The 25,149-nt window shown below is 33.3% G+C and overlaps 1 protein-coding gene across 3 annotated transcripts in view; it reads left to right on the forward strand.

The window, feature by feature from the left end:
* Positions 1–25,149, forward strand: part of GRIK2 (glutamate ionotropic receptor kainate type subunit 2) — a 651,919-nt gene that overhangs the window by 276,684 nt on the left and 350,086 nt on the right. For all 3 annotated transcript variants that reach the window (XM_042939447.1, XM_042939449.1, XM_042939448.1), the window contains exons 5-7: positions 6,027–6,208; positions 12,529–12,582; positions 15,850–16,023. In XM_042939447.1, coding sequence (XP_042795381.1) covers positions 6,027–6,208; positions 12,529–12,582; positions 15,850–16,023 — 410 coding nt within the window. The remainder of the gene's footprint in view (positions 1–6,026; positions 6,209–12,528; positions 12,583–15,849; positions 16,024–25,149) is intronic.

Here is a 25,149-nt window from a genome sequence, read left to right on the forward strand (position 1 = left end):
GAAAATGCATACCCAGTATTGTAAGTAGGCATTCCTGCTGTTTAAACCCATTTCCCTTTGGATAAAAACCTCATCCAGGTACATTAAATTGCAGGGATGCCATTAAACAACTCATTAAATAAAGTGGATAAACATCCATTCTTTGGATATTTTGAATCCATCTTCCTTTTTGTCAACTCTCTCTTTCTCTTCCAAGTTGTCCTAAATAACAAAATCCAGAGATTTGTATGTAATTACCAGATAAAGGGAAGTCATAGGATCTAGAATGGAAAAACAATGTCACAGGATAGAGCAATGAAGACTTAGAAGGCAAGAAAGAAGTCTAAGCACCTGGTGCTGGAGATGGTGAAAAGCCAAATTTAAAAATCATGTTTCTACTTTCAGTATTCAAACAACTCTAGATTTCTGTCCCCTGATTGGAATCCTGAACTACTTTTATTCCAAAAAACTGAATTAAAAAGCTTTACAGACATAACTTCTGTGTTAAAAAAATGTATCTCATGCAGTTCAAGACTGAAAAAAATACAGTTATTGCAATCATTATATTTGCCCATGAAACAATGTTTTGCACGTAGTAGATGTGCAGTAAAATATATGCTGAATGAATGAATAAAAGGGACACTTCACTCTAATTCTTAAGTAGGAGATGGTAGTTCCTACTAGCAGCAGTTGTTTTTATTTATTTTTTTATTTATTTTTATTTTAGCTCTTCAATATTATTCCTTAGGGAAGCTAGCAAACTGAAATCTGTTACATTAATGCCAGCAGGGATATATATGTGTGAAGAGAATAAGTAAACATTTATTGCACCTGATGGCTCAATGGACCATCCACATGAGCTCTTAAGAGACTTGAAAATACTTGCCAGGATTTATATTTAGGGTGAACTCTGCAAATACTATTTGTGGATTTTTATCCTTCAGAAAATTTCTATTTTTTTAGTCACTTGAGATTTTTCAATTCAAAGCTGTTGGATAAATCTGTAGCCAGCTATGTAGCTTCTTTTTCTTGGGTAATGAGTTAATCTCTTAAAATTTTTATTAAAATTTTGATGTTGTTAGGTTTTCAGTCAAAATCAGTGCCAAAATAACTTCCAAGAACAGATTTAAATACCAGCACTTTAAAAAAAAAAATTACTACAGTCTTCCTAATCTTTGCCAAAATAACAACATTGACAACTGCTACTTTTCGAGAGTCTAATATGTGACAGTTCCTTTTTTGGTGTTTTGTAATTAGTACATATATGATTTTACCCTGTTATGGAGAAGAGGAAGGCAAAGCAGAAAGAGATATGATGTCTTGCACAAAGTCATACAGATCATATCTATATATATTTTTAAATTTTTTTTAATGTTTATTTTTGAGAGAGAGAGAGAGACAGAATATGAGCAGGGGAGGGGTAGAGAGAAGGAGACACAGAATCCAAAGCAGGCTCCAGGCTCTGAGCTGTCAGCACCAAGCCTGATGCAGGGCTCGAACCCACGAACCGTGAGATCATGACCTGAGCCAAAGTCGGATGCTTAACCGACTGAGCCACCCAGGTGCCACCAGATTGTGTATTTTTGAACGAAGATTCCAACCAGCACTGAGAGGCTGTTTCTACTATGATAGACTAAATCCCCCAAATTTATATTTGACTTGCATAAAATCTTGTAAGATAAGTAAAGCCAAGGATAGCTTTTTTTTTCCTTATTCAGCAAAAGGTGTTATTAGATCATTCTGCATTTATATATTTTATGAGAATAATAGAAAATCCGAGCTAGGAAAAATTTAGAAATAATCCAATTAGTAATTCTTTGACTTTTTGGTTTTTATATCATCTTACATTCTTTTTTTAATGTTTTATTTATTTTTGAGACAGAGAGAGACAGAGCATGAGTAGGGGAGGGGCAGAGAGAGAAGGAAACACAGAATCTGAAGCAGACTCCTGAGCCGAAGTCGGACGCTTAACCGACTGAGCCACCCAGGCACCCCAATCATCTTACATTCTTAAGAATAATTAAAGATCTCTAAAAACATTTGTAAGATTTTTGTAAGTTTATTTAATATTTGACTTGGTGGAAGGAAGCTGGGATTTTCATATCTGATTCCTTATTCAATCTGCTGTGACATCATCTGTGTCTCGTAACCTCTACTGGAAGACTCCATTGTCAATGTGGGAGAGAATGAAAGAAAAAAGCTTTAGTATTATTATGTATTATTATTAAAATAGTTGGACCTTAGGGAACACCCCCAAAAGAGTATAGACATGTGTGGACCTTACTTTGAAAACTGCTGATCTAGATAAAACTCATTTAATAGACGTAGAAACCAAAGTGTCCCATCAATCTGTTACTGAACTCAAGTCTGATGATGGATTAGGAAGGGACTGATACTTTCCTACAAGGATATTATATGTGATTAGGGTGGGCACTAAGCTACACTATGGAAATACATGGAGATGATTTTGAGGGAGTCTATTTTTACCTCTCTCCTGCTCCTACTAATGGCACAATAATCTGCCCCCACCTCCCTAGTAGAACTGTCCTTGCCTGGGTCATCAGTTATCTTCTAGTTAAATTTAATAAAACTTTCTTAAAGTGTTTACTATTATTTCTTTGTTACTAGCAACCCTTGACATGGATGATCACTCCCCTTCTTTTGAACCCTCAGTTGACCTGATCCTCCCATGATCTCATGCTCAGTGGAAGCACTCTCTCCCCCTAGTTGTCCAAGCCAGAAATCTGGGAAACTTCCCTGACTCAGTGCTCTCCCTCACGAAGTACTCTCAGTATTTTTTTAAAAATCTCTTTCTGGTCCATCCACTTCTTTCTCCATCTTGCCCTGTACACACATCTTTGCATTTTCTAGCCTGCATTATTCCAACTGTCTTCCAACTCTTTCTTCCTCCAGTTTTAGCTCTTTTGATCTGTCATCCATACTGAAAATCTGAGTGGTTCTTTTGAAATGCGGATTCCAAGTGGGCACTTTCCACCACCTTTAAGACCTCAACTCTAAAGTAATTTACATGGGCTTCTTAGGCAGCCTCATGCCCCGTTAAATTAAACTTTCATCACTTCTTCCTTGCTTCTTAGATTCTTTGCTCATGCTCTCTCCCTCCCCTGCCAGTATAAAAACTGTTTTGTTCTGTTTTTTCTTCTATCTATTCCTTCCACTCTTACTCTTTTTAGTCAGGTAGTAACTTAGATGTCACCCTCTTGGAGTAATTTCTGTAAGCACTCTCATCCCGAGTTAGAGGATTCTGCTATATATTCTTCTTCAATAATTGCACTTCCCCCATCAAAGTATTATTTGCCACTTTTTATTTATTTTTTTTTTTTTAATTTTTTTTTCAACGTTTTTAATTTATTTTTGGGACAGAGAGAGACAGAGCATGAACGGGGGAGGGGCAGAGAGAGAGGGAGACACAGAATCGGAAACAGGCTCCAGGCTCCGAGCCATCAGCCCAGAGCCTGTCGCGGGGCTCGAACTCACGGACCGCGAGATCGTGACCTGGCTGAAGTCGGACGCTTAACCGACTGCGCCACCCAGGCGCCCCTGCCACTTTTTATTTATAATTGCCTGCTTAATGACCTTTACCTGTCCCCACCCCTCATATATTTTTAACATGGTATGGGTAGGAGATTTGTCTATTTTATTTTTTATTGTGCTGCCAATATCTAAAACAATGCTTGACCTATAGTAAGAATTGAATAAATTTAACAAAATTGTTTGATGCAAGAGTAAATGAATGATGTCTTCTTTTCTTTCTCTCATTCCTACAGTCAGTTGTATGTACAGATTTCTGATTCACTTTTCCTAATGAAGTTGGAATTCATTCTTTGAACTATTTTATTGTTTTATGATGCTAGCTAATACAATATAGTTATTATCCTATCATATCATTATGCCAAAGTGTTTCAAGGAGTGACTCACATATGACACTGAAATCAGACTTATGTTTGGAAATTGGTCTTACTTTTTGATGACCAGGAAAATCACCTGGGAAGATTGTTAAAAAATGTACATGCATGAGTCCTATCCTCTAAAGGTTCTGATTCAGCTTTTATATTATAACCAGCTTCATAGATTACTGTCATACCTTCCAAAGTATGGGAGCCATTGCCTTACTACAATTATACTTTGGTTTATTTATAAAAGTAGTTAATGCTACTACCCTTTAACAATTTGTTAACAATCTGTTCTAATTTAGTTGCAGAGCACTCCTGTGTGCAAACAAACATATAGCGTTTTATACATGTTCTGGAGGATTTTATAAGCCCAATGTTACACTACTACAATTAAGCAGGTGTTATAAATTCAAATATTTGTTTTTATCTTTGTTTAACCCAAGTTTACATCTTTACTCATTATATGTACATTAATTCTCTGGACTGAATTGTATTATGTTTAATGAGTACATTGAATATAAATTATCTATGTAATACTTATTTTAATATAGCTAGTACATCTAAATTTATAAAACAAAATAAGATAATTGTAGTATGTTGTGTAATTTATGCAACAATTATTTGTAGAATTTTAAATGGCAAAATTCTCATAACTTACAATGAAGTAAATTTTATGGCACAATATTTTAAAAGCAAAAGATACTAGCTATATTTGTAAATTTACATATTTTTACATTGTATGTCTCACTCCAGAATGAAAATACTGAAAACTAGTTATGTTAATTTTATTAACTATGTTACAACATATTAAAATGTGTATAGCATACATGTATAAGACCTATTCATTTAAAAATTGAATGAAAAAGATTCCTAGAATTAGATTTTACTCCCTGTATCATGTGTTATTTTAATACACAGATTGTTTTTACTCACAATAAGATATATTTTTATTCCTGTTATTCCAATTTCTAAATAGGGTAAAATCACACACACACACATACTCACATATATTGTTTGCAATACTAATATTTATGAAGGTAGTTCTTCAGGGAGATAGAAATGGAGAAAAATATAGAGATGAAACGGGAAAAAAGGTAAATAAGAAAGTAGTAGGAGGAGATGAGGAAATTGCTTCATATCATTCCAAGATAGAATAGAAGTAGATGATCCTTTTTTCTTATCACACTTTTTAATATGTTGAGTCTTTCATATGAGTTCTTGAAGAGGTTTCATTGCTTGAAGTTTGTATGAAAAAATAAATTTGATGGTATGTCTCTATTATTTAAAAATGCCTAACAGTTCTATGACCTATTGAACATGTGTATATTAATTTGATATACTTTGAAACATAATCAGGAGCTATTTCTCTAGGAAAATATTTGCTTTACTAATACCGTGTGTGGTTATATTGATTTCTGGAGTTAATGTTATATCTAACAAACAATACAAAAAATGTTTTATTTCTTTAAGTAATTTAATAATGGTCCAGGCTACTACTTAGAGTCTATTTTATTAAAGAAAGTTACTTTACTCTTACATATATACCAAATTACTAGACAATTAGTTGTAAACAAAAACAAAAAAGTAACTCTAGTTTCTAACACCGGAGAATATTAACATAAATTATGTCCACTATAAAATACAGTGTTAAGTGGACAAACTGGAACAATAGTCACCGACTTACAACAACCTTTAAGACATAGTCACAAACTACTATTAATGTAAAATGCAAAACAAAACAAAATAAAACTCTATGTGTATCTGTGGAAATGCAGAGAAAATGTGTGGAGGAATAATATTTGTAAGCTGTTAACTGTGACAACCTTATAGGAGCAGAATTGGGGTACAAAGGGAGACAGACTGTTTTTGTTCTATATCCTTTTATTTATTTAAATTATTTTCATCAACTTATGTATATATTTCATAATTTGAAAAATACCTTAAAGAATTTGAAAAATGATCATTCTAACAAAACTAATGGGATCTGGAGTTAGGAAGTAGGAATTTCAATGGTCCCACCATGAATGCACATATACATGGTCAAGGAAATCAGGCATTGTAGTGAGTGTGTTCTGTGATTTTATGACCTACTCTGTTTTTTCTCTAATCTTCTTTTTCCCTCCTTTTTCATTAAAGGTCTCATTCGTTTGCAGGAGCTCATCAAAGCTCCATCACGGTACAATCTTCGGCTTAAAATCCGTCAACTACCTGCCGATACAAAGGATGCAAAACCCTTACTAAAGGAAATGAAAAGAGGCAAAGAGTTCCATGTAATCTTTGACTGTAGCCATGAAATGGCAGCAGGCATTTTGAAACAGGTAATCTTTAATTTACTTAAATTCTTGGTTTCTTTATTGAATTTGCATTTAAAGCATGGCCTTTTTTTTTAAGCAAAGTGTTATTGTCACATGGTTAAAATGAGTCGTAGAAGTCACCTTGAGGTAATTTTCTGATAGAAAAATCTGACATTTGCTTTTAATTAATTGTCTATAAGAAAAAGTAATGTAAATACTGATGATCTTCAAAACACATTGTTTGAAGTTCTGAGGTTTTTTCAAATGGCTACAATGCTGTTTGTTAATGTGAATGCTGGTTATTATGATAGATATTTGTACTGAAAGGAAGGAATAAACTGACAGTCAATGATTGAGCAGCTCAACCGTTAAAATCAACCAGTTGAAAAAAGAGAAAAAAAGATTTGCTATTTAGCTGGCATCTTCTAGGAGATCCCTTGCACATCACTTATTTAATCAGCACAATGATCACATGAGGTAGAGACTATCTCCACCTCACAGATGAAGAAACTGAGTCTTGGAAAGATTGAATAACTTTCTCAATGCCCACCAGCAAGGAACTAACAGAGGGATTAATACCTCACCTAGTGATGTTAAGTATTCATTCCAGAATAAAGCATTGCTAAGTCAAAAGTTAATACTAAAATCAATCAAACGAAATAATTTATAGCAGTAAAACCTTTTAGTGTTACTTTTGTACTATTCCAACCTAACAGTATACTGGAAAACAGCAATTATTATTCTCCCCTATATTACAGACGAGAAAAGAGACTGATGTTGGGCATTAAATGGCTGGTATGAGCCCATATATTTACTATGTAGTAAAGTCTAGATTTGGATTCAAGTCTTTGTAGTTTGTTTTTTAAGCTCTTGTAAAGACACTGGCTGATATCACAGTGGCTTGGGATTAGTCAACTGTCCTGAAACCTCTCATGTATAAGATAAAATATCACTATTGGAGAGTTATGCAGATTCAGATGTCAAATTATATCCCATAAAATATAACTATCAATTGTAAATGCCTGTTATAACATGGTTAGTTTATTAAGCAGATGGTTGTCCAATCTTCCAATATGAATGTTGGTTTCACTGCAATAAAATATTTAATTGGATTTGGAAAATTGCTCTAGTGTTATATTTGGGTAGTAAAGCATATGAGATTTGGGTGTGTCTTTGCTTGTTGTTGTTTTTTGTTTTGTTTTGTTTTTGGTAGTGAATAATCAGTGAAATGCAGAGTAGGAATTTGTTTTTCATGTAATACCAAAGACAATTCTTGATCACATTTAGAATATACAGGCTTGGAAAGGAGACCTTTCCTTTATGCCCAGAGTGAGTAGTATTCTACGATTTGTCAGTGACAGAGCTTTGGTCGGCTTTCTCTAGGCTTCCAGCAAGTACGTAAATGATCAGTTGTCTTGTCTCTAGAGTAACTAACTGACTTATTTTGCTATCAACTTAAAAATAGAATTGCCATTCTGCCTTCTATTTGATATATCCATTATAATTGGTTTCTTATATGTAACCTGCTCTGTTTGTAAAATAAAAACAGAATTAAGATAATATTTAAAATATATATAGCAGAAAAGGTTACATAATTTTAGCAAGATTAGTAGAATCTTTGCAAGATTAGTAGAAAAGTCACAGCACAGGTAAAATGATTATATGAGACTTAAAATGAAATCAGAGTAACATTATTACACAGAATGTGTATGTTCAGAATCTGTAACACTAACAGACCACATACATGTATGATGTTTGTTTTTTATCTTACCTTGTCCTAGAGAGCATTTGTTCCACATTTGGATATCAGTTATTCTAGAAATGAATTCAAGAAGAAAGCAAATAGCTTCCTTATAAATGAAGCAACACATTTAATAGGACTCCATTTCATGATTTATAAAATTTTTTGGAGATTTCTCAACATTGGTTAAAGACAGAAGTCCGAAGAAATGGTATAGGAGTTGGAGAGCAGGCATAGATGGGCTTTCCTTGTGTGGCTTAATCTAAGATCCACTAATAGGAGTATCCAGAAATATGGATAGGTTCATCAAGTTAGCCCTATTTGTTTCATTGTTTTATTTATTTTAACTAAGTGAGCCTTTCTTAAATATTGGGCAAAAGTGAACTTGAAGTTTTCTTCCCTGAATGCTTTAAAAGGGACTGAAGCTTGAAGCTGGCTATTTGAATGCAGTAATTGGCATACATGCCTTAATAACAAAAGATTCCATCTCCACCCAAATTTGTCAAAGAGAATCCCCTATGGCAGGGTGAAGATGATCTGCATTTAAGCCTCACAAGGTCATTCTATTACAGAAAAAAGTATTAATCAAGACCTTGAAAGTCTAGATTAGAGACTGTGAAAATTTTTAGGCTGGAAAAATGTGAAAGCAGATGCAAATAAACTTCCACGGCATCACGAAGTAAAATTAAATTAAATTTTAAGAAATATGTCTAAAGCCCACCTCTTCAATTGTTAACTTTGAGTGATGTAACTTCTGGATACAACCTGGAGGATAAACCGATTGCATATTATATGCCTAGAAGTGTTAATTTGTCAAATGGCATTGTTAGCACTACTCTAGTTAAATGTTGGGGATTTCTAATAATATTCTGATTTTGGAAAATCTGTGGCATTTCTTTCCAGGAAGGATAATACAGTACAACCAATTTTTCTATTGTGGCCACTCTCATTTATTTATACATAAAGAGATATTAATTTTATTTTTATTAATGTGGTTTGAACGGTCCATACAGTTCATTCAAAAATAGTGGCAAGGGCGCCTGGGTGGCTCAGTTGGTTGAGCATCTGACTTCAGCTCGGGTCATGATCTCACAGTTCATGAGTTCAAACCCTACATCTCTCTCTCCGCTGTCAGTGTGGAGCCCACTTCAGATCTTCTGTTTCCCCCCACTCCACCTCTTGCTGTCCCTCCCAGCTTGTTCTCTCTTCCTCTTTCTCTCTCTCAAAAATAAATAAACATTGAAAAAATAATGAAAAAAGAGAAAAAACATTGGCAAGATGTAAGTGTTATAATTTAAAAAACATCCAGAACAAGTTTGTGGTGTCTAAATGTGGTATCTCTCCCGATTGAATGGGGGCTCCAAATGTGGGGCCATGAGTGGAAGCCAGTGGTGCAGGCAGTGAAAAGAATTCACCTGAAGCAGAACAAAAGAGATAGAAGTTTATTGAATATACCACGAGGAAGTGGGAGGCAGGACAGCAAAGGAGAGGCTGTCTGGCAAGAGGAAATAGGTGGGGGCTGTCTGTAAAGAGGGAAGGTAAGGAGGTATGGCTACCTGGAATTTTCCTTTTAGGAACCTGTGCCTAGTTGTAAGTAGCCTGTTGGTTAGTTAGAGCCTGTGGATATTTTGAGGCGGATTGCCTGATAAGCCTATCTGTATCAGCTGGGTGGTCGCTGTGAGCCCCTTTGCCTTGATCAAGTTTCCATTCCTCAAGCCTGTTGTCTAAAAGTGGCCTCATAAAGTTCTTTTTTTAATTCCACTGGAAATTATTAACTTATCTTTCAAGAGAGATACCCTGTTGTCCTTTTTTTTTTTTTTTTTGGTTAATGTTACAGTGTAGGTACTCAGTCAAAAATAACTAACCTTCTCTATTTAGATCACACATCATAGTCCGTAATTGATTCTTATTTTCAGAATCAAAGGCTGAAGGAAGGTCAATGAAAGGCATAAACAGTCCTCAGTCATCCCCTACAGATTTCTTCTCACAGTGATGAAGGAAGCTGTGGCTGGTTCAGAATACCCATGTCAGAAGCAAGCCACTCTCCCCGCCATCATCTCCTTAATCCCTTCCATCCCTACCTCCAAAACACAATTTTCAATACTGGCTTGAGATGAGGTTTTCAAAATATCAAGGTGAAAACAGGCAAAAAGTTTAGATTACATAGATCCTACAATGGATCTACATTCTTTGGGAACATAAAATATACCATTTTATAAAATGCCTTGTATCCAAAATCCAAGAATTAGAGACCTAGAGTTCATGTTTACTCACTATCTCAGTTTTTTTGGCCAATTTATTCATTGTTATTATTTTGTACTTTCCTCACTTATAAAATAAGTATAATAGTAGGACCTACCTCATAAGGTTTTTAATGAGGCTATCAGGAAGCAAGAATTTCTCCCCCTTCGGGGGTCCTTCTAGCTGGACTAAGAATCAAATTGACATGAGAGAGATTAACAGGAGAGAAGCAAATTTAATACAGGGAATCCACACAGACGTGGAAATTCCAAAATAAGTTGGACAAAATGAGATATATAGATTATGCTGAACTAAGGAGAAGGGGGACTTTTGAGGAAAAGGATGCAATTCACAGGGCAGTAAGAAGAGCAGATGTTTGATAATTAGATGTTTGTCTATCACTCATATAACATTTATCTCTGATAACAACCCTTATTCTAGGAAAGAGTCCCAATTTAGATTTTTCTATGTTGTTAAAGAAGGGGCAAAAGTTTCTCTTGTGTCTGCAGGGTTTCGTTTGCCTTCAGCTCAAAATAATCTTCACGCCAAAGTGGCCCATCTTGAGTCTGCTTGTTTTCAGCCTCTACAAGACTTATTGATTAAAATGTGCAATGTCCTTAGAAGAGTGCCTAACACATTTTGGGCATTATATGCTATTTATAGTTGTACATCTGAAGCACTGTTTCTTTCAATTATCTTTATCCATTTTTCTGTACCTGTTGAGTTGATAAGTAAAAACTATAGACAAGGATAATGTTGAGCTGTCATTATATAGTTCTGGAGTTGAGAAATCTTTTGTGCATATCCATCAGGAATAGTGAATACCTTCTACGAAGATAATCTTATAAACCTTTAGTAAGATACATTTTCTCTTACTTTGATTAAGATTCACACTTCATCTTAATGCTTAAGATTCACACTTCAGCATTATTGGTTCATACAGTCTTTATTCATTCAGGAAATATTATCTGATAATTTGGTTCCTAAGTGTTGTACACCTAGTTCCATTTTGTGTGTGTGGTTGAGCAGGGGGGAGTTCACAAATGATGACCAAATATGTATTCTTATTATAAATCACAATATCACAGTATCTAAAGTCCTTTCCTTTGCTCAGTTTTTGATGCCGCCTTTCATTAACAAATGTTTCTCCCTTTTTAAAAAGTGTATTTTTATGTTCCAAAATTTTCACAAAATCTATTCTTTCTTAACTGAATAGCTTACTTCTAATATACAAATTTCATTTTAACTAACTAGTTAACACCTATCTATAAGCATAGAATACCCAGGGTGTAACTGAGACAGCTACTCAGCAAATGAATTTGTTACGTTAGTATTTTATGGAAAGTATTACATGCACCTGAGGATACTTGTTTCTAAGAGCTCTTCATTCAACTCAAAAATGCATCATTTTTCAATTACATTCACCAACTACTGTTCATTGATAAACAGCTATTTCAAAAAGTGTTCTCCTTTTCAAAGGAGAAATTGACATGTCTGAAAGTTCTAACCCAAAGTCCTTATTTTAAGATTGATAATCTAAAATTGACAAGGACTGGGGCACCTGGGTGGCTCAGTCAGTTGAGCATCTGACTTTGGTTCATGATCTCATAGCTCCTGGGTTTGAGCCCCACATCAGGCTCTGTGCTGACCGCTTGCTCGGAGCCTGGAGCCTGCTTCAGATTCTGTGTCTTCTTTGCTCTTTGCCCCTCCCCCACTCACACTTTGTCTCACTCTGTTTCTCAAAAATAAATAAATGTTAAATAAATAAATAAATAAAATTGACAAGGACCATAGAAGTATGAAATGAAGTAGTAATTTGCAACTGGTCTGTTAGTAAAAGTAAAAACAAAAAAACATTTTTGTATCTGTACTTTTTGAAGAATAGTGGTGATTTACAGTTGCTTCATTAATGCTAAGGAAAGTCTCCAAAGTACTTTAAAAATCGTATTGGCATTGCCTTTGCCACAATTTTTTTCCTAATTGAGTAATAGTGTTCATCAAAATAAAATTGTGTTCCTCCTTAGGATATTTGTAGTGGAGACATTACAAATATAATGAACTAAAATGTGCTAATTTCAGGTTTGTTTCAAATTTAATGTCTCCTTTAATATGTAAAGCCATAAGCTTTACAATTGCAAACTTTTAGGTAATAGCTTTCTATCGAGAGAACTGGTTCGGAAATTCCTTCAGTAACCACTAATCTTCCTTAACTATGGAGAAAAGATTTAGGTTGATCCAGTTTTAATGTAACCTGAATATTATAGCCTAATTCTTCATTGTACCCTACTATTTTGTTCTCCTATTGACATATTTCATATGATGTATACCTTCAATATTAATATTTTTATTTTTTACTTCGTAGGCATTAGCTATGGGAATGATGACAGAATATTATCATTATATCTTTACCACTCTGGTAAGTAATTTATTAAAGCATAAAGATAATGCTCTAAATTTTATTGCTACAACTTTTCAGGATGGAAAATGGGTTTTTGAGTGAGAAGTAATGACTGGCACTTTTGTAGCTTATTTTTTTTGATAAAACACAGGAGGAATGAATCATCACTGGGAACAAATAATTCTTGGTAGGAAGCTGATGATTTTGAAATAATTTTATTTCAGATATCAATTCAAAATATTATATCTTATTTATATATTGCTTTAGAGTACTTCTAGAACATTATAGATTTCAAAATTAATTTGCTAAGAAATCAGTATTTTAGAAAATCACAAATTTTTATGTTGTTATCTCAGTTCTATTTACTTTACAAAAACCAGATTTATTGAAACACCTTTTAGTAGATTAAATTTTCGGTCCTGTTTATGCCTATTTTTAGTTGGATTTTTAAAGTCAATATGATTTAATTTGCAATTATCAAATTGAATGTTACCTTCATATTTTGTTTTTACACACCCACCACACAGTTCTTCCTTACTATGCATGAAACTCTGACCTCACTCTTTTATCAAATCTACTTACTCTTGGTTCTATGCCTTTATTAATATGTTATCCTGATTTTCCTTCCTCTGTGAAATGACTGTCTCTGTCACTAATTCTTTCCTGCTGTAAGGGTGGAAAATTTGTCCTCCTTCCCTTCTAGGTTCTTTGCCTGGTCTGATAATTAAATTGACATAAAACAGATTAACAGGAGAAAAAAAACAAATTTAATTTCATACATCAGGAGCCTCAAAGATATGAGACTCAAGATCAGGTCAGGTAATTGAGCTAAGGAATGGGATGAGAGCCTGGGGCTTCAAATGGGAGGAAGGTAATTCACAGACTGATAGAAAGAGCAGATACTTGGTAATTAGAAGTTTACCCTGCTATACAGATAGATCTTTCAGATAAAAAAAAGTTATCTCTATTAATAGTTTTTTTTTTCTTTTCTTTTTTTTTTTTTTTTTCTGGTACAGAACCACTATGTAAATTCTTTAAGATAGTTAAAACAGACATAAAAGTTTTCCTGAATCTACTGGGTCTTGGTTGCCTTCAGACCACAGTAATCCACATGCAAAGTGGCATATTTGGGGGTGGCATATTCTATTCTCCTTTATTGCCTATCACCAAAATTTGAGAGTATCTCCAGGTTTGAGACTTTATCCTATTTTCCTTTTTCCTCTTTAATTATTTTCTTCAGAACTGGTATGCATGTAAGAACTTCAATTATTACCTTTGATAAAATGAAATCTCAATATCCATTTGTAAGAGTCCTGAATTGTATTTTGCTACATTACAGAACAAGTCTGTTGTCACATTAAGATAATCTCAAATAATTTAAACCTTAATGTATTGTTCTCTAAATTGACACCTCTTCTGACTGCCTGCAAAGCTTCCATTGTCTGAATCCTATATCACCAACAAAGTTCTACTGTTTTTTCCTCCATACTATCTCTAGTTTGTGTCTCCATTCCCACAATGACCAGTTTAACCAATGCTTTCTGTTAACTCAAAAGTCTTCAATTTGGTCTCCTTGGTTTTAGGACTCTTGAAGCTATCAGACCAAATTACTAAAGTATAGTTGATCACAATAGCTTCCTATAAAAAAAACTCTCCTGCAATAGAGCTTCTTCACACAGTAGTTTGTATTTTACTTGCAAATACTATGGTTAACTGTGCTGTATCTCTATACTACTTCCCACCAGGCTATTTTTTGCATCCTGTAAGAAACTTAATGATAGGCTGCAGGAAAGGGATTGGAAGGCTTTACTCATTAGCAAATTTTATTTCAATGCAGTTACAACTAAATTCCACCATAATCATAAGCTTTTAGAGGAATCAAAAGTATCCCTTAATAAGGAAAAATAAATTAAAAAAAAAAAAGAAAAACACATTTAGGATTATAGAAGTCATTAGCCTATAATTGAAGGTCATTTTTTAATTTAATTTTAATCTAACATTCCTATTTTCTGTTGTTGCTATTTTCCTTCATGAATTCTGTTTTATAGAAAAACTGATCTAGATCAGTCTCCTGAGTAGGTTTTATGTTTTCTAATTTTTGTGCCTTTACTGACACTTTGAATGACATCTGTTTCCCTTTTGCCTACCAAGAGCCTGGCCATTGTTTAATGGCAGCTTAGATCCCATCTGTTCTGTGAAGTTATTTTTGACAATAAAAATGGAAAGTTACCCATCTTGATTCTGACTCCTTGCACTTATCACTTCTACTCTTTTGCCCCCGTGTGTGTGTGTGTGTGTGTGTGTGTGTGTGCATGTGTGTGTGTGTGTGTGTGTGTCCTTGGCTAGATTGCAAATGTTGAAAAATAAAACCCTAAAAATCCCTTATATTTTTCACAGCACAGAGCACAGTTCAGACCAATATCAGCTGCTCTCCACTAAATTTTAATCCTGTTTTGTGGCCTATGTAGCTGTATGCATCCAGGACAAGCTGCCTATAGAACCAATGGCATTACTCTTACCCTGGTTCCCAATATTGTCTGTAAGATCTAAGGATTAACTAATGCCAGCTTGAGGGAGGGCAGAGGTCCCACATGCTGCATGTTCTTATGGTGACATCCAGCTTTTCTGGATGCTTTGGCCCCTCTCTCCTGGGAAAATGAAATGGCAAATCCAGAACATTCACTACCATCTGGAAATGGGAGCCAAATCTAAAGTGTTCCTTACGGTGAACTTGTTGGGTAGAGTATAAAACAAAGGAACTGCCAGGGTTCCACAACCAAAAAGGCCAGTTTTGTTAACTTTTTCTCTCAGCTTTAATATAATTTTTGTTAGAAGCCATATATCATGAACTGTTTCTTAAAAAACAAATAAACAAAAAACAAAAGCAAAAAAAGTGCCAGTCACCAGTCAAGGAAGAAGAGCATAGAAAAAAAATCGAGTCAGTTAAAAATAAAATGTTTATGCATAAAATTTAAGGGCAAGCTATCCTTAACGTGGAGAAGGAAGCTTATGCAAATCTTAAATGCAGGTTTTAGAAAAGCCTGTTGTTTCACTGGTGGAATTAGAATATGATATATACATACATATTTATCTAGAATATATACATTTGCATTGGCAAAGCATGAAAATAACCTATTTGAATCTCGGTGATTTGTGATGGTTAACATCATTTGAGAAACAATCATGTTAGCTATTCTAAGGGAAGTAAAAATAATTGACTATTTTAATTATACATGTTTGTGAATATACTCTGTTGATAATAACACAAAGAAATTTGTCTTTCAGGACCTCTTTGCTCTTGATGTAGAGCCCTACCGATACAGTGGTGTTAACATGACAGGGTTCAGAATATTAAATACAGAAAATACACAAGTCTCCTCCATCATTGAAAAGTGGTCAATGGAACGGTTGCAGGCACCTCCGAAACCCGATTCAGGTTTGCTGGATGGATTTATGACGGTATGAATTCCCACTTAAAGATCAGTTTGTGTGTTTTAAGTGATATTGTATAAATCGTTAAATCTTCTGCATACAAACTTGGGTTTAATTGTTTGACATCAAAGGCATGATATCAGAGCTACTATTGCAAATAATTCTATTATGATTTTCTAAATTAATTTTATATGGTAAATTTGTACATGTATACAAGTATCTAAAAAGACATTACAACTATAGTTAGAATACCTGCAATGTAGAGATATCTCTAAGATTAATGGGTGCCATATATAGGATAAATTAGAGACTGAGAAGAAGATGTTAACCTAATAGTTATCCTTTGATCTTAACTACCCATACATGATTATTCTTCATCCTGTTGGTTTCTGATATCATATAGATGACCTACATCACACAAAAATATCCTTTGAGTTATTCACTCTTTATGGCTCAAGACCAACCAATAATCACACTTATCATTCTCAAGTCCTTGATTACACCTAGAAACTGGATTTATACATAAACTGTAAAGAAGGGTACATTCTTGTAGAAGTTTAGCTATTTATACCACTGCTGTCAGTGAAAATCTAAGGCAAGGCACAAATATAATTTAACATTTTCTGATAGCTATGTTAAAAAAACACACAAAAAAAACAAGTAAAAATCAATGTTATTAATTTATGTCATTTAACTGATTGTATTAAAAAATACTATTATTTGAACAGGTAATCAGTATAAAAATTATGGCAGATATTTTTCATTTTCTTTTTGCTACTAAGTCTTTGAAAATTGTTGTGTATCTGACACCATACATATTAATCCAGACTAGTGACATTTCAAGTGCTCAATAGCCAACTATAAGTACTGGCTACCTTATAAAACCAGGTAGATTTATACTATACTACTTTTATACTATTCTATTTAAACAAATTATAAATGTCTGATACATTAAATCTGTTTTCTGTAGACCAAATAATTGCTACAATTTAGGAAACAGCTAAACACCGTGGCAATCTGTACATTTCCTAAGTCATTACAACCTGCTTTTATTAAGTGTCAGCCTAAATGGAAATTTTATAAGCATAACATTCTCTATCCTGATGGGTGGAAAAGCTTTTTCTATTATGATTATAACTTTCCATTAATTGCTTCAATAGGGGTTCAAAGTGTGTTTTTAAAGTTGTAGCAAAATAAAGGTAAAAATTTGATTATTTTTTTCCTTAAAAGAAGATTTTTGTTTTTTTTGAGAAAAACAACCTCGTAGAATTTGAAAATATCTCATATTCACAATAATTTTTAAAGAAATAATATAAGGGGAATATCACTCTTTTACATAAAAATGGAAATAGTTGACTTATTCTAATATTTTGGTATTAACCTAAGATATAGTTGAGAAACTTTATTGGGAGGAAAATATCTAAATAACTTTAAAATGAATATATTTTTTTCTCTAAAGTAAATCCAGATTAAAAATAAAATACAACCTAAAAAAATTACAAATATTAAGCTTTATTCTCAGTTTGAAGATGTTGAATTGAACTTTTGGAACTTAAGACAATGTTATTTTTTAAACTAAAATATGTCCTATATTTTTAATTGTCATTTTAATCATGTACATATTTTTTCCCACATATGGTTTTTAGCTAACTTTGTCAATCTTTAACTTCACGGTGGATATCTTATTGTTACTCAAAGTCATTTTTGAATGATTTTTAGGAAAAATCAATGATATTATGGCAATTTTAAGACTTTACTTAACATTTAACTCTGACTTCTACTAATATGCCCAAGGATTAGTGTTCTGCTTTATATATCAGAATCAGAAAAATTACCCAGTTTTACTTAGGTATTCTCTATATTTCTGTATGATTCCCTATATGACTCCACATGCCATCCCCCGAAACAAAGTACTAACTTGTAAGTAACTTATTGAGACTCTTGAAAGACAGATAAATACAAAGGAAGATGTATTAATTTCTTGTCATCCAGTAAGGCAAGGTCTCTTGGAGAGAATTAACCTTCAGAAGATGGAACAAAAAGGGTGTTAGGAGGAATACAGGTCTGGGTTTTTTGTTTGTTTGTTTGTTTGTTTCTAGCCATGAGTCCATGCCTCCTCAATTCTGTCCTTCTGAATTGGCAGGTGATTGGGTAAGAGTGGATAAGTGATAGAATGAAAATGCACTGGCAAGAACATGAGAAAAGTAGCCTATTTAATTGAAAACTCTGCACATTGTATACAGACCACGGAGTTTGAAGTCTTTAGACAAATATTCAATGCCAACACTTTTACCTTTGCTATAGTCATTTCCAGGTGGCATACTAAATAAGACAGAATCAAAAATGTTCACATATAAGAGATGATTGCCCCATCATTTATATATTTTTAGTTTCTTCAAAATACAAAGTTTTCATCAGAAAACTTGAGATTTAAAAATGAAAACATTTTTTAAATGAGTGAGCTGAAGATAAATTTACTTGTGTGAGTGCTTTCTGAATAATATTTCTTATCTAAAAATGTAGACCAGTTATTTATTTTATTATATTTATACATAGAGCATGGAACAGAAACTATTTTGGAAGTAGACATGAAGTTTGCCATTAAAATAAAGATATCTTCCAAAATGGATCCAGATTGATTACTTTTTAAAAATTCCCCTTTGAAAAATGATAATATCTTTAAAAATCTTCTCATTATATACCATCATATAGTAATATAAAATATAATATGTAAAATATTTTAAGTATATACAATTAATTCTTAATTTTAATAGTGCATGATTATGATAAAAATAAAACCAGTATAAGGTCTGCATAAAAATGGTATTCTTATGCCTTGCATGAGTATTATTTTTCTTTTTCATTAAAGATCATATTGTAAGCATTTTCCCATTCATTAAATGTTTAGAAGAAGAAATTAATAGGCTATTTCCACCATGAATGAAGTCAGGAAATTAAGAGGAGTCTAGTTAGAAAAGAAAAGAATTATAGCCTGGCATTGTGGTGTTGGCAACATTCCCTTCAGTCAATTCATGAGATCTCAGTGTTTATATATCTCTTGTTCTTTTTTTCTCCCTATGGTACCATAAAGAAATGAGATTATCAGCAAAGTCCCTAGTACTTGGAGCAAGACCTATTATTATCAGTATCACAGTCATTTGTCAGTATGTAAGATCATAATGCTTAGACTTTCAAATTCTTCCTTCATGTTGAGCTATAAATGGAAACAATGAATTGGATTCATAAGAATTTTTCTGGTTGAGTTAGCACCTTAACTGACCCTTGGGTCAAGTGTTTATCTGCTAAATGATTATTGAATACAAGACCATTTATCCTGTTGTTGTGGTTTCTTCTATAGTTTGGGGTCATCATAATAAAGATATTAATGTTATTAGCTCAGTAAAATTTTTATTTTCATTTGTTACAAACCCAACCAAGAAACCAAGTCACACAGTATATCCAAGCCCAATCTCTTCAAGGAGGATGTGAAAAAGGAAGTCCAACCCTTCACACATTAGAGTTTTTTGTTTGTTTGTTTTTAATTCATGTCACCTTTCTCACACTTCCCCCAATGTCCACACACTGCCGTCCAGTCAGCGTGCTAGACTTCTCCCCAGACATGAGCCTTTACTATAAAAACCTTTCTCTATTGTGCATTCTTTGCTGATTATTTACATGTTTCCACGCTCCTAGGAGTATGGACGTCCCCTAAGTGGATATTACCACTGTTCTTTACTGCTGATCAGATGACATAGCTCCCAGTCTTCTGCCCAGACATCTGCCTTTTCCACACACAGTTACCAAAGGGCAGGAATTCACATTTTTGAACCCATCAGAGCTGATGATGGCTGTAGTTATTATTGATATATTGAATTTGCAGCAATCTCAATTCAAGACAATGAAATCAAGTAGAAATACCTCCAGGTCAGTTTAAACAGCTATGTCCAAGACATTTTTTTTCCCAATGCTGCCATCATGCATATACTCATTAGTACTAATGGACCTGTCTTTATCCGGTAGCTTAAAAGTACCATTTGTTTCCTTGTGTTGATGTGTAACATATATTCCTTGATAATATTAATTTAAAACACAAATCAATAATGATTGTGTTGGTTGGCTACATCATTTGAATTACTATAGGGAGATTAGTATTTTGGAAATACAAACTTTGAATACCAACTGCTATCTCCATTTCCTTACCCCTCTCTTCACACCCAACAGTCATCAAACACTGTCAAACCTACTATCTCAATATCTTTCTTCACTACATTCTTCCTTCCCCCCGTAGACCCACGTCTTAGTTAAGAACTAAGTGTGATCTCTCCTCTGGCTGTTGCAAGTCTCCTCACTGAAGTCCCAACCCTAACATCTCTCCCCTACATTTACCTTCTTTCTAGTGTGAACATGGCTCATGACTCCTTGTCATTTGCTAGATGAAATTTCAACCCATTTGCCAAACCTACAAGGCCCTCCATGATCTGGCTTCTGCTGCTTGTTCAGCCTCCTGTTTGCTCCCTGCTCTTTGAAGCCACCCATCTCACCACAATACGGGGTCCTCCTCATCTCACTATGGAGTGCTCCCATTATCTGAATGTTTGGCCTCTTCCTCCTTGTGCTCTAAATTTCAGATCATCTGTTACCTTTTTTTGTGATTTTTACCTGTGTGTTCCTTCATTTATGCACATTTTGTTTAAACCCCATGTTGAAATTTAGCTCTGGTATTTTTGTTTGTTTTCACATCTCTTTTCCAAAAGACTATAACTCTTTGGAGGCAAGAAGTAGGTTTCCTTATCTTTGAATGCCCTGTACTAGTTAAGCCCTTCATTCCTTAATAATGAAGGAAGGAATGGCTGACTGAATAAATGTGTGTGTTAATTTATTCTGATCACATTACAGCTGTGTTCTCATCACTAGATTCTCTCATTTTCCCAAATATGTTTTAGGGAGCTTTTTTAAAAATTTGCATACTTACATTTTATTGTTGAGATATGTAATCATTTAGAAAATGAAATTAGGCTAATCTCACATATTTGTTAGACAAAATTTATTAAAAGGCAAAAGCTTAGAAATACTTCTGATTAAATAGTGAAAGTTGAGTGAGTTAAAAAAGTTCTGTCCCTTCTCTTTTACCAAAGAGTGAAAATGTTTATAAGAGAGGTGAGTCTTTATGTATTTAAGTTCCGATGTCCTCCTAAAAACTATTTATTTATAATGACAGACCATAGCGCAGAAAGTTTATAATTTCTGTCATCATTTGATTAACTTTAAAGATAAATGTGTACCAATTCACAGCAGGGAGTTAGCTTATATATGAAGGGTGCAGTAGTGATCACTCTGCTACTGTACAAAGATTTACCTTTAGAAAATAGAATCACAGAGATATGAAGTATGACCAGGCAGGCATTCATTTACTTCTAGAACTACAAGCCTATCTTTGCTGCTGTCTGCTTAATCAGCTGAAGCTGTTTTCTTCGATTCAGTTGAAAAGAGAATATAAGGTTTTACCAGACAACGGATCAAACTAACTCTTCATTTTTTAATCAATAAAGGCATTTTGAAAAATCTGACTTTATCTTACATCCCACTAAAACACCAGAGGAATAAAAAGTAGCCAAGTAATAAGTTAATTGTTTTTTCTGTTATCAATTTTAATTGTGTGTGTGCTGTGTATTCTGGGCTTGATACCAGGCATTCAAAATTTGGTGGTGAAAACAATATGTCTCTTTACTCACAGAGCTTAGGAAATTGACAAAATCAGAAGATAGTGTCTCAATGATCACATCTCACATCTCTGTCAGTACAAAAATCGTATTCAAACTTGTTGACTTCTTCCCAATTTTGTGTGTCTTTGATTGATCTAGTGTCCTAAGTCTTCCTTCAAATTCTTGTTAAAATTCCTTGTTTTCCATGCTATTTTGTGATAGCAAAAGACAAACATAAATTTACCAGGAGTTTTTCATGACTTCTTAATATTTTGCTGAAAAATGTGTAACATTTAACAATGTTTATCAACATAACTGCTAGTTTTATTCTTGTCTTTACCACAGAAGAAATATTTAGGGGTCTATATTATAATCATTATAGCAGAAATATTTGCATAAGATATTTCAGAGTATATTATGAAGTCATAAACACAACATTCATTACATTTGTATATGATTGATTTACTGAATGGTAAAAGGACATAGAATTTGTGGCATGGATAACAGAATGGCACTATATTTCTTCATTTTAATACCTATTAATCTTCCATGATATACTAGGCTGCAAGTTAAATCTGAATATAAATAATTGAGATGACCTAACAACCCCCTTTGTTTCGTTAACATACAACATTCCATTTAATTGCCTTTGCTCATTGACAGATTAAGTAATCAGCATTTATCTAAAGCTGGTAAAGAGTTGGAGTTTCCATTTTAAGTAATTGTTCCTTACATGGAAAATGGCGGTTGCAATGAATCATTTCCTTCATAATCATGTTATTTTTTAACAAAAATTTTTCAACGTTTATTCATTTTTGAGAGACAGAGAGAGAGCAGGGAAGGGGCAGAGAAAGAGGGAGACACAGAATCTGAAGCAGGCTCCAGGCTCCGAGCTGTCAGCACAGAGCCCGACGCGGGGCTTGAACTCACAGACCGTGAGATCATGACCTGAGCCGAAGTCGGACACTCCACCGACTGAGCCACCCAGGCGCCCCATGTTATTTTTTAGGCCAATTTTTAAAGTTTTCACTTAAAAAAGGAGGGTTGAATCATGAATTTTTTTTTTTACCCCTTCTATCCTCAAGAGCAAATTTTATCTTTAAAACACTTATCTAAAATCATGCAATACAAACTTGTATTAATACATTTCTGTTCACAACTTTCCTCAGCTTCTTATTTTATATTTAATAGCTATATAGTTACATATAGGTATAATCAATCACAGATGGCGTAAGGAAAGCAAGTATAGGGCACAATATAAAGGGAATAGAGAATGGTTAAGAAAATAAGCAATAGATTCTTTTACTAGAGCAGACATTCAGGTTAGAAAGGGGCTAACAGCAAATTTGACATAGTGTTCACCATCCTGGATTAGAGGAAAATGGATTGAGAAACAATGGGAGAAAAGCTGGGATAAAATTTTTACATACCATTTAGTTAATAGACAATTATAAATGTATAACATTTAACATATAGACATTCAGAATAGTTAAAGTCAGCATGAAATACTGGTTGAAATTATTTAAACCAGAGAGGAAGAAATGGCACTGAGGCATATAAATAACAAGAAATATTATTACTCGGATACAGATTCATACTGAACTACAGAAAAGTTCTGACTAAGGAAGATTAACAGTTGCTATAAACAATAGTACCTTCTCTTCATTGGATCTATTTCTAAAATAAAAAGAGAGTGAATCTATTCTACAATGCACAAAGCATTTTTTGACTATTTGTTCACCTTAAGAATAAAATACACAGAGCGAAGCTACCTTCTGTATTTAGAAATAGGGTATGGACTGAAAGGGAGTAGACAAGTGGTGATTACTATCAAAACTATATTTTTTGTATTATTCCATTTTATTCATAATTTTAGGAATTTATTTTATTATTTTTATAATTTTAGAATTTATATTAAAAATATTGAAATGCAATACCAGATAAAAGATATCTTGGCCTCATTACAGTCTTTAAATAAAATAAAGTTTAATTTTTAGTTTTTTTTAAGTTTATTTATTTTGAGAGAGGCAGAGTGCAAGTGGGAGGGTCAGAGAGAGAAGAAGAATCTCAAGCAGGCACCATGTTGTCAGCACAAAGCCCATGCAGGCTTGAACTCACAAAAAGTGAGATTTTGACCTGGCCAAATCAAGAGTCAGACACTTAACCCACTAAGCCACCCAGGCACCCCTATTTTTAATTCTTATTATTTATTTATTTATTTATTTATTTATTTATTTATTTATAATCTCTACACCTAACATGGAGCTCAAATTCAGAACCCTAATTTCAAGAGTCCCATGCTGTTCTGACTGAACTAGCCAGGCACCCCTCAATTTTAAATAATAAATATTGACATAGTTTCCATTTAAATACTTATATCAGTTTTATATAAAAACAAATAATATAAATATATATAATGTTTATTATTTATATTTATATAGATTTATATTACTTTTAGATATTGTTATAAAAGGTAAGCCATATCCTTATTTATCTACTAAAGGGACAATGTTAGTGGCTCCAATATTATTAGGATAATTATCGTTTATAATATATGGCCTCAGTATACTAAATATGTATATTTTTGATAGATTTTTAAATTAAATATTAAGTGTTAACTATTTATAAAATATTTATGTATAAATATGTAACATTTAATTTTGTATTTTATTAATTTTAGACTCAGTATGTCTGTCAAATTTTAACAAATTTTCCTTCTTTGCAACCGTGACTTATAACAAATTGCAGCTTGTTTTGTCATGCTCAATTTCAGAAGAATTATATTTAAAAATTAAGATAGCTAGAAAATGTTACAAATAAGTCAAGGGTTTGTTATATAGTGAAATTTGTGTTATATATAATAAACAATAATTGTAACTTTTTTTCATGTAGATAGATACAACAGTAGATATTTTCCTCTTTTTTTGTTTTTAGATAACCTACACCTGTATCTTACCAATGTAGAAATGCTCTTGCCTGTTTGAGTCCAAGAATTATCTGACTGTGTTATTAGAAGTAGGAACATACACATTTATGAAGTATGAACATTAAGGGCCCTAGAATGTACAGCAGCCTAGCAAGTTTGATTCAAACAAGGACTTTGTATATAAACTTTGAATCTAGCTCCTGACACATGTTACCTTTTCTATTGACAATCTCAACTATAAAATGACCTAACTGTGAAATGTATTTAACACTTCCTGCATCCTAATATTATTATTACCTCCAACAATATCATGGGGCAGTTATAATCCTCATTTTATAGATGCAGATACATAGAATGGGTAGATGATATATAAAGGAAGATCCCTGTACTATAGTCTGAAGCAAATATAAAGGAGTCCTTTAGCATCCAAAGGTAAAATTTAGGTATGATGAATTAGAGACCAGCAAAAAATGTTACATTTAGTGCTTCTTCTTCAACTTTACTGTACAAATTTTCACACGAGTT

Source organism: Panthera leo, chromosome B2, assembly GCF_018350215.1.
Source record: "Panthera leo isolate Ple1 chromosome B2, P.leo_Ple1_pat1.1, whole genome shotgun sequence".
Classification (NCBI taxonomy): Eukaryota; Metazoa; Chordata; class Mammalia; order Carnivora; family Felidae; genus Panthera; species Panthera leo.